The sequence below is a fragment of the Netta rufina genome (genome assembly GCF_964035555.1).
Source record: "Netta rufina genome assembly, chromosome: 1".
Lineage (NCBI taxonomy): Eukaryota > Metazoa > Chordata > Aves > Anseriformes > Anatidae > Netta > Netta rufina.
This window is the reverse complement of record NC_140123.1, coordinates 136,587,894-136,599,154: the sequence shown is the minus strand read 5'-3', so window position 1 is coordinate 136,599,154 and position 11,261 is coordinate 136,587,894. Positions and strand designations below refer to the sequence as shown.

At 43.6% G+C, this 11,261-nt stretch overlaps 1 protein-coding gene across 1 annotated transcript; it reads left to right on the top strand.

The window, feature by feature from the left end:
• Nucleotides 1-9,450: 9,450 nt before the first annotated feature.
• On the top strand, nt 9,451-10,695 carry GPR19 (G protein-coupled receptor 19; the record flags this gene model as incomplete). Its single annotated transcript, XM_084302465.1, has 1 exon — nt 9,451-10,695. The coding sequence occupies one exon, from the start codon at nt 9,451-9,453 to the stop codon at nt 10,693-10,695; it is 1,245 nt and encodes a 414-aa protein (XP_084158591.1).
• Between the last annotated feature and the right edge of the window lie 566 nt (nt 10,696-11,261).

Below are 11,261 nucleotides of genomic sequence, written 5' to 3'. Positions count from 1 at the left end.
GGGAGCATTCTCCTCCTGCTCATTCAGGTCTTCGGCTTCTCCTGTTCCTGCCAGACAAGTCGTCCTGGAAGCATCTTCAGATTTCTGGCAACTTTATCCCTGGCATTACTATTAGCCACTGGTGCCACCCTGCTCCCTGGCACTGTGTCTGGTACAGGTGGCCTGTGTCATGTGAGCACTAGGTCTGTGCTCCTGAAAAAGGTATGGAGCCATATGACGGGCACTCTCTCATCCTGGCATCAATGTTTTTACCAGTGCAAAAATACTGCCACCATATGAACTGCCTGAGCACTGAGAAAGCAGCTTTCACAAGCTTTAATATCAAGAATTTGTCTCCACATTAACTTAACATAGAGAAAAAAATAAAATTAAATTAAATTAAATAAACAAATAAATAAATAAAATTATAAAATAAAATACAATAAAATAATAATAATAATAATAATAAATAATAAATAAATAAATAAACAAACAGAAAACCAACCCTTCAGCTTCTCCTAGGAAAACTGCCAGATAGAGGTTGAGCTAAGCTGCTGTTGTCCTCACCAAAGCTGCTGGCATATTTTCCCTGTGGGGGAGAGGACATTTGGCAGGGAGAGGGTGAGAATTTTCAGGAGATGGGCAGAGAAATCAGCCAAGCGTGAGATCCACCACAGCTCATCTGTCAACACCCACCGTGACAAACCAGCCCGGGTAAGCGCTGCGTTCCTCACATCAAGCAGAAGTGCATGCTGCATTGTGGGCAAGGCCCTGCATTGCCAAAAATGAATGTAAGCATGTGGGAGAGAGCACATACTTTTTTTTTTTACCAATGGATCAGGAAAGGGTCCAACCTAGCAGTGTCTGAGGACAGACACAGTCCCCACTAAGACAGGAAAGCAGGCTGCGGAAGTATATTTCAAGCTTTTCACACTCTCCTTGCCCAGCTCCAGTAGGTGGAACCTATTTTAACAGTAAGGATGGACACAAGGTCGATTCCTCTTTCCTTGATCCCACTTTTCATGTCCCAAAGTCACAATGGGCAAAGATGTTGGTTCTGCCATTATTTTTAGATCAGTGCTAATCTGAAGTGATGACCTTGCTGAAGAGTTTTACAGCCATTTCCCAACTCTGCAGATGCTGATGTGGTAAGGGTGTGCCTCCAGGTAGCAGTGAGCACAAATCTGTCTCAAAATTTTCTGCTTTCTGTCCCTGAACCAGAGCATGATTTGGGGTATAAATGGAACCTGCAGCCACTGTAAAGGCTGCTTCCCACTGCCAACACAGAGCAAATGTACTCTTAGGGCTTAGGTGCATGAATAAATTACTGTGGCCTAGCAACTCGCCTCAGGTTAACAGAGCTACAGCCACTGCCTGAGTGTCAATCTTAACCCTCTGTAAATACATGACAAAAACTCATCAGCTTAACTGTAGCAAGAAGGCTTTTCTCCCAGAACCTTTAACATCACATTGGACATGTGTTGCCATCACAAGAGATGGCACTGTCCCTTAAGAAGAGTCAGCCAATGTGCAGTATCTTGTGGCTTACAGGTGTCTTTCAACCCTGAATGATCATCGAATCATGCTCCATGGACTTACTTTGGGCCAGGACTCAGGCCTTGCGCTGAAGCTCTGCAGGCAGAAGATTTAATCCAGATGTGAAGTGACAGAACTAGAAGCAATATATGGGCCCTGTTCTTGGCCTGATGAGTTGCAGCCTGGCTCACCAATCGCTAAGCCTGGTTAGTCTCTTACTTTCCTCAAACACACAGCAGAAAAGCCTTGTTGAGGTTCATGCTCATGCAGTCACTGAATACAACTCATACTCTTTATACGTGCTAGAATTTAAGAACATCTTCCTTTATTTGATTCTGCCCATATGTCCTGCTCCCATGACCTCACCCTGCATTGCAGACTAGGCTCCTGGATGCTGATATAAGATGCAATAATGTATGTCAACTTATGTTGTCCGTTCTGTCCAGAAGCTTTTACCATACATCGCACTGTGGCCACACTGGCACTGGAAGCTTCATACCTGAACCAGCCTATGCACACCTCCACTCACGCTGTCTTTAGATAATTATGCTGCATAACAGGAATCCCCACCATCAAGGTAGAGCCAGGGTTGCAGGCAACAATGTATGAAATATGGGTATGAATTTCATGAGGTTTATTCTATTCAAAATGTCTTATTCTCCTGATAGAGGAGGGGCAGGTGTTCTCTACTGGAATGCAGACAGTGTGGAAGAAAACACAACCTCAAGAAACCTCCAGGTTTTGCTCAACCTCAGATTTTTTTGCTCAAACCCCAGATGTCTGGGTTTGTCTCAGAACAGCAGGTGAGAATAGGAAAGGCCTTGTAACAGGAGCAGGGCAAAGAGCTGAGCACTTTTATGAGTACTAGACCAGAGACAAGAGCTGGCAGGGAATCTGTGCTCTTTCAAAAGCATGTGTAGCCACATTCCTACCCTGGAAGCACAAGTACTAAATGGCCTCAATATGTATGCAGTGATCCCTGTATAGCAAGAAACAGTTACAGGTTAAAAGGCTCTGTGCTCTTCTATAACAGTATTATTGCCATGAGAGCCTGAGCACATAAGGTAGTTAATCTGGATTAAGGCAAGGATGAATGTCACCTTCTAGCATCTTGCACCCAGACAAAAGCACCCCATCCTGATTCAATTTGCTCTCGCTTCTCATTTTGATTAAACTCCTTTAGATGAAGTATTCCTCTTCCAGTCTGGCAGCTATTCCCAAGAGATTCTTCAAAGAGGGAAGTCTAGGGAGTAAATGACCAACATAATGCTTTTGAAATAATTCGCTGGGCCACAGCGTGACCAGCATTTTGCAGTGAGGAGAGGATGCAGAGAAATAAAATATGTTGGATAAAAAAGCCAGTCTGTTAGTGCTAGTGTAAGTAATGCTGAATGGTCTTTCTTTAGATACCTTTTTGATCCTAAAACACAGTAGTTGGCAAAAAATGTTTGTTCTTTTGATTAAACACTAAAAAAGCCATTTACTGCAATCCTTTGTGAATCCAATTAATTTTTACTGCTCCAAATTGCAATGGAAACTATACTTCTAGATAAGACAGTAAACATGTAAACACATAGTAACTCTACTATGTGGGCTTTGTACAATAGCAGAGTAGATATGGCAGTGGCTTTACGTCATTCTTGAAGCTCTTGTAGCTTTATGTCATACTTCTCTGAGTAACATCTATTTTGGAGAGTTAGCAAGTGTATGTTTCCTTTACTATAAACCTGAAGAGATATCCCTGATGATGGTGTATTTGGGCCTGCAAATAACAAAGTAAGGCACATAAAATGGGAATTGTGGCACCAGGAAATTATTGTTTGACTATTATGAATCATTTCATATACCCTGTTTTTTTTCCATGTAAATGCATAACATTCTGGGTTTTAAACTGAAATACAGGGAGTCTTCACATCAGTTTTAAGAGTTTGCTCACTCTATAATATTCAAAAGAATAAGTGAGAATTTTGGTACTGCTGCATCAGTGCAGACTCACAATTACTAGAAAGTATCATTTCACTCAGATCAATATTATTTTGGTTTAAATGGGGAATCAAACAAAAGTATTTTTAAAAATAAAAATGCAAATAAGCCTTACATATTTACTACACATAATTTTTACTTTTTATCTGTCCAAAAACTACTTATTGACCTGAAAGACCAGGGGAGACTAAAGAGCTCATCACCATTTCTTATAGACCTGATATTTGCAAGCTGGGCAGCTCATTGACACTTAAATCATATTTCACTTAGCAATGCAACAAGTGGGGGCATGAAAACTAGAGAATCACCATCTAATAAGATAAAGAACCTCTAATTATTTGTATGCTAGACCAATACAGAGCGATGCATACTCTGGGCTTTTCACATTCACATTGCCATTAGGTGCATTATCGATAACGCAGAAGTTTAAATCTCTGCTACAGAAAGCAGACTTTCCCACAGAAATAGAAATAAAAATAAAAAATGTGCAGGGTCATAGACAGAAAGGTTCTTAGTGTCAAATCAGGACATGATTCTGGTCTCAGTACCACCTAGGAAAAACAGGATTAAATCCACAGAACAGAATAAATAACCTTTAATATAAAAGTCAGCTTCTGGCCCATTAGAAGGAAAAAATAATAATGCAGGAATCTCAGATCATACTGGCTAATCAGACAACATTTGCTTTGAGAGAGAGGTAGGTTCCAGCACAAGCATATGGTCTCTGGTGAGCGGTGGCACACAGCAAAGCTTCTCCCATTCTGGTTTTGCTCTCCCTGTTAGCAAAGCTCAGACACAAGATAGGTGGATACATTTCTTGACATTCTCCTTTCTCTGCAGTCACCTACCAGGTAGCTCTCCACACACGCCTCTGAGGATGTTATGCATGTTCCCTGCTAGGGCTGCTGAATTGCATGTTTGCATATAACTTGCATTTCCCAGTAGAAAAAATGTTGGGCTGACTTTTATGCGAAATGCAACAGAAAAAGAAAAAAGAAAAAAAAAAAAAAGTACTAATTGAGTGCTACAATTCTATAACTATATAGAGACTTCCACTACTCTTTAATATTGACCAAGAAATTTTGTCTGGTTATTATTCTGCTGAGAGTAATTTGTACAGCAAGCAGCTGGCTATTTTTAGCCAGCAGATACTTTTGCATGGCAAGGGAAATTAAGGAAGAAAATTAGCCCATAATGTTCTTTTCTATCTGGCTAATAGGCTCCACGTGTACTATTCTATTACATATAATTCTAACGTGCAATTTAGCAGGTTGTGCTGTCAGTGCATCCTGCCACTCTGCCAAAGAAAGCAGCCTGATTCCCCCACAGGCTGCTGACAAATGCAGGCTATCTCCAGAGGAGCAGATCCACCTGATGGAGGGGGCAGAAAGGGAAGCAGGGACTGCTTCAGAAACCAGGACTCTTTTGCCAGGCAAAGCTAGTAAGGAAATAATGAGGGAAGGCAGCTAAGGATGAGGGGGAAAGAAAGACCAGGTGTGGCAGCATGAGAAGGGGTGAGGGGCAGAGCATCATGCGCAGGCTTAAATGCACACCTTCCCTTCCAGGTGGCTGACAACCTGACCACCACAACACCCACTTCTAGGTGATGTCCGCAAGTGCTATTTGGAGAGAAAGGACTTGTGCAAGGTTCCTTGTTTAACACTGAAACAAAACCAGCTGTTACTAGCCTCAGACTGCTTCAGCTAAATGTTCAGCTGAGCATGAGCTGTTTTCAGTTCCCAGATATTGCTTGAACATGAAAGCTGCTAAATGAGGCCAACTGCTTGGGTAGCAGTGTTGGTGACTCACACGTTGACCCATTTTCTGGTTCACAGTCAGCAGCTGGGCACAGTGCGAGGTCGCTGCTGCAGGGGCCAAGATTTGGAAGAGAAACACCACGGGGTCCTGTCATAGACTGGCTGCCACTGTGCAGAGTGGCTGCATCTACGCAGATGTGCTGTGCTACTCTCAAATACACTGTGCATTTTCAAGCATGCTGAATTTGTGCCTGCAGCATGGAGCTGATTGTACATCTAGTCTGTTCAAGTGAAGCACACAATGTTATATTAAGCTCAGCTAATGAACACAGGGTCTAAAAAGCTGGGGGAAAATATCTTCTCTAACCATATCAAACAATTAGTACATCTTTTCCTCTTCCATGTCTGACTGTTTTTTTCTATTGTGTTCTTGAAGATGACATACAGAACAGTGCAAGGAGCAAGATCCCAAATTCATCCAGTGCCTTTGTACCTCCAGGCTCCTTTCTGAGTAGGCAGACAAGGAGAAAGCAATTGGTGCAAAGCTAGGTATAGGCAGTGTAGTGGGTTTACGTGGCAAGGTTTTGGTAAAAGGGGGCCATAGGGGTGATTTCTGTGAGAAGGATCTAGAAGCTGCCCCATGTTTGGTAAGGGCCCCACTGCTGACCAGAGCCGAGCCAATAAGCAATGTTGTTTTGCACCTCTGTGAGAGCATATTTAAGACAGGGAAAAAAAACGCTGCATGACACAGCAGCTGGGAGAGTGAGAGGAGTGAGGAACAGCCTTGCAAGCGCCAAGGTCAGTGAAGAAGGAGGGGGAGAGGTGCTCCAGGCGCCGGAGCAGAAGTTCCCTGCGGCTTGTGGTGAGGACCATGGTGAAGCAGGATGTCCCCCTGCAGCCCATGGAGTACCATGGTGGAGCAGGGTTCCATGCTGCAGCCCGTGGAGGAGACCACGGTGGAGCAGGTGGACCTGCACCGACGGAGGCTGCCGCCTGTGGAAGACCCCTGCTGGAGCAGATTTCAGGCCAGACCTTTAGCCTGTGGAGAGGAGACCATGCAGGAGCAGGTGACCTGGCAGGAGCTGCTACCCTTGGGGGAGCCAGGTTGGAGCAGTTTTTCTCCCAAGGGATGGACCCCATGGTACAGACCCATATCTGGAGCAGTTCTGGAAGAACTGCTGCCTGTGGGAAGCCCACGCTGGATCAGTTCATCAAGGACTGTATCCCGTGGGTGGGACTCCACAGCACAGGGGACGAGAGTGACTGAGATGGAGCAGCGGAGAAGAAGTGCTGTAGACTGACCATAACCCCCATTCCCCTGTTCCCCTGGGCCACTCAGGGGGGAAGAGGTGGAAGAGGGTGGATGGGGGGGAAAGGTGCTTTTGGTTTCTTTCCTTTGTTTCTCACTTCTCTAGCTTGTTAGTAATAAGCAATAAATCTTACTATCTCCCTATGCCGAGTCTGTTTTGCCCGTTGCAATAATTACTGCGTGATCTTCTTGTCCTTATCTCAACCTTTGAGCCCTTTTCATCGTATTTTCTCCCTGTTCCTCTTTGAGGAGGGGGAGTGAGAGAGCGGCTGTGGTGGAGCTCGGCTGCCCACTCGAGCGGAACCACGACAGGCAGAGAAAAAAACATCAGCAAAACACAAACACACACACACACACTGCCCAGCAGCTGCATTACAGCACTCCCTCAGAAATCAAGAGGTCACTCTAGCATCTATTCAAGTGAAAAACATTGTCTAGAAGGTAGGTGGATCATTCACAGTGATTTTGCAGTTAGCGATCAGAATCCATGTTGTATTAGTGCTCTGTGCTGCTTTGGAGAGGTAAGCAGTGGGGGCTCCCAAGTTCAACTAATATAAATCTAACAGTGAGCAGTTTAGCCACTCGCAGAAGAATAATACCTTTAAACAGGTCTAATCTCTTTTTTTTTTTTTTTTTTTGGCCTCATGGTCACAGACTTGTTGAATATCACTAACCTGCCTCATAGCCATGAAGGCTATGAAAAAAAAAAAATAAAATTGCCAGGCAAGGCAATTTCTGTAAAGGTTATAAAAATGAAGACTGCAAGGATCTGGCATTTAAAGGAAAAAGAGAAAGGAGGTTATCACAAACTGAACCACCTACATTTAAAGAGGAAGGGGATAAAAAGAAGGGGTATTCAAGTCATTTGGTATCCTTCTCACCATTGCAAGTCAGCAGGTCATTTCAACAAGGGACACCTAAATTCAGAAACCTCGTTCTCATGGTGACAGAGGGAAATGCTGATATCAAGGGCACAGGTAACTAGCAAGACAGTGACATGCAGGGACAGTATACACAGTTCAGAATAGACTCTTTAAGGTATACAATGTCCAGCTGTTAATAAAAATAGCATGGTGTGCATAGCACAGCTGAAATGCCATCTTAGCACCTGATCCTGGTGCTGGCAGTGGGCCCCATTTACACAGCAAGAACACCAGCCATGGGCCTTTGGGCTGTCCGTTACTCAGCCCTTCTCTGATTTAACACCCCAGTAGCACCCACTCAAGGCACAGCACAGTAATCCTCAGACTATTTCACTCAGCTCTCTCCATCCACCCCCAGCATAAGCAGCCAGAAGCAAAGCTCTCCACACACCTTCCCTTTCCTGTCACTCAGGCTGTGTCCCCCGAGGCAGATCCACATGATGCACCTCCTGAACCCCACCATTCCTACCCCTCCATCCTCGGTGGCACTTCTGAAGAGTAAAGGAAGGAAGGGATCCTTCCTTCTTCTCCCATTGCAGGCCTGTGGAAATAGAAATATTCCTCTCTGGATCTATTCCAGAAAGCAACATTTTCCTCACCATGGAACAGATGAGGAAGATTCACTATGAGTGGGCCCTATCCAGCTTGGTACAAGTCCTTTCACTGTGCTGATCTTTCCTTTGCCTTTAAATCCAGATCTCTCATCTTCCAAAATTGAGTCCAGAACCAGGAAGATTCAGCTTCTCCAATTCAAGAAAACAGTAACAACAAAAATCCATTCAGACTGAGTGGGCTCAAAAGCATCTCTGCTAGTGAAGGACAAATTACCTTTGGGTAGAGTATGAACAGCACACAAGATGGGAAATACTTAGTATACTTAGTGCTACAAAGATGGCGAAGGGTCTAGAGGTCAAGACCTCTGAGGAGCAGCTGAAGTCATTTGGTTTGTTCAGCCCAGAGCAAAGCAGACTGAGGGGAGGCCTCACAGCGGCCTGCAGCTCCCTCACGAGGGGCAGGCACTGAGCTCTGCTCTCTGGGGACAGCGACAGGACCCAAGGGAACGGCATGGAGCTGGGACAGGGGAGGGTCAGGCTGGGGGTTAGGGAAAGGGTCTGCACCCAGAGGGTGGTCAGGCACTGGGACAGGCTCCTCAGGGCAGTGGTCACGGCACTGAGCTTGCTGGAGCTCAAGAAGCGATTGGACAACACTGTCAGACATAGGGTCTGTTTTTTGGGTGGTCCTTTGGGGACCCAGGAGTTGGACTCAGTGATCCTTGTGGGTCCCTTCCAACTCCAGTATTTTTTATCATCCTTTGCCACTTTTACAGTCATAGTCATATAGTGACAGTGTATATACTTCAATCTAAATACAGGGATGTTAACACCAATGCTGATAGAAAACAAATGATGAGAGCAGGATTTGTCTGTTAGCATCATGATCAGTGAAGATGTAGTTATTGTAAAAATATTACCCTTCTTTCTTCCTCTCAGTGTAAGAAACACCTTCTTTGTCTGACTGCTTTAAAGATATATGTAAAGTCAAGCAAACAGAGACAAAGTCTGGTTTGGTTTTTGATTTTTGATTGTTTGTTTACTTGCTTGTTTTTACAACTTCCACAGACAGGTAGTACAGCTCATTTCTGGAATCAATAGAGCATATTGCATTCACTGAGGTTGTGAATTTCACCAGCTTTGGTGAAACTGCACCTCAGTCTGTATCTGCAAGGTGGACTTTACCTTTCAGAGTACAGAAATGCTCATCCTACTGTAGCTGGACCATTAATAAAAGTCTGTATGAAAAATAATGGCATCTGCTGTACCAGAAAATCTTATATTTCTGACCATTTCTCTGAAATCAATGTATATTGCTTAAAATTATCTTTCATTGATTTCACACACATTTATTAAATAAAACTTGTTGTCTTTTCTGTTTATGTAGAGCCTGAGCAAAGGACATTACTATGATGTTTGACCACAGTATGGATAACAACAACGCTCCCTTTGTTTTCCCTACTTTATTGCTCCTGCTGCAGAACAACAGCTACCCCGAGACCTCCATCCCTCCTGCTAGCCACGAGATGACAGAGTCACCCAAGGAACCCAGACCAAGCAGGAACCACACCATCTTGCAGTATGAACTGAGGCCAGGGGAAATCATAGCAGCCAGTATGGTTTTTGGAGTATTGTGGTTGTTTTCCGTCTTCGGAAACTCCCTTGTTTGCCTAGTGATCCATAGGAGCAGAAGGACACAATCAACCACCAACTATTTTGTTGTCTCCATGGCTTGTGCAGACCTTCTCATCAGTGTTGGAAATGCGCCATTTGTGCTACTTCAGTTTACTTCAGGCAGGTGGACACTGGGGAATGTGATGTGCAAGCTGGTGAGGTACATACAATATCTCACCCCTGGAGTCCAGATATACGTGCTCCTCTCCATATGTGTGGATCGATTCTACACTATTGTCTACCCCCTGAGCTTCAAAGTGTCAAGAGAGAAAGCCAAGAAAATGATTGTAGCATCTTGGATCTTTGATGCTGCATTTGCATCACCAGCTTTCTTTTTCTATGGCTCCAGTGGGGATGGCCATTGCAACTTCTTTCTCCCACATTCTTGGGAAGGAGCCATCTACAGTATTATCCATCTCTTGGTGGTGTTTTTAATCCCATCCATCCTCATTATCCTATTCTATCAAAAGGTTATCAAGTACATTTGGAGAATAGGCACCGATGGCAGGACTGTCAGGAGGACAATGAATATTGTCCCAAGGACAAAAGTGAAAACCATCAAGATGTTCTTAATGTTAAATTTAGTGTTTCTCCTGTCCTGGCTCCCTTTTTATGTGGTACAGCTGTGGCACCCACAGGAAACAGACTACAGAAAGAGTTCCTTGTTTTTTATGGCTATCACATTAATCTCTTTCAGTTCTTCAGCTTCTAAGCCAACCCTGTACTCAGTGTATAATGCGAACTTCAGAAGAGGGATGAAAGAAACTTTTTGCATGTCCTCCATGAAATGCTACAGAAGTAATGCATATACCATCACTACCAGTTCAAGGATAGCAAAAAAAAATTATGTTGGGATCTCAGAAATCCCAGCACCAGCCAAAACTGTAACCAAAGACTCAATCTATGATTCATTTGACAGAGAAGCAAAAGAAAAAAAGCTTGCCTGGCCCATTCATTCAAATCCTCCAAATACCTTTGTCTAATTGGCTTAATTGCTTTGAAAGGTGATTATGTACCACAAGAACAAAGAGCTTTATCTCTTTTTTGAACCAATGTAAATTTACATATTTTTAACATGACTTTTAGGGAGGAAAAAAAAGATGGTTTATTTTATTAAATGCATTGATTTTTGATGTATCTGGTCTACTTAATTTCAGCTATATTCTGCTTTTGGAAGTACTCTCCCTGAATCACGAGCATACTTGCTCTTATATTTTCTGTATGTAGGGGCAAAAGGGAAAGAACAAAAACACTGCATAATTAATCACTGTTCATTAGCCACCATGTATAAATGCATAAATCCACACAAAGCCATCCATATTTCCTTTTGTTATATCCTTATGAATACTGTCTCACTGGGGTGTTCCTTGTTCAGACCTTGTGGGAAGGATTTCTGTATGTGGACAACGCTGGCATAATGCTGAACCTATTGAAAACAGTCATAACATTCCCACTGCCTCTGTAGGGTCAGCGCTAGGTGCTTTTGCACATTCAGTATTGTGCTTCCAGAGAGGTCCTGTGGTATGAAGTGCCTGAGAAAAGTCCTGTC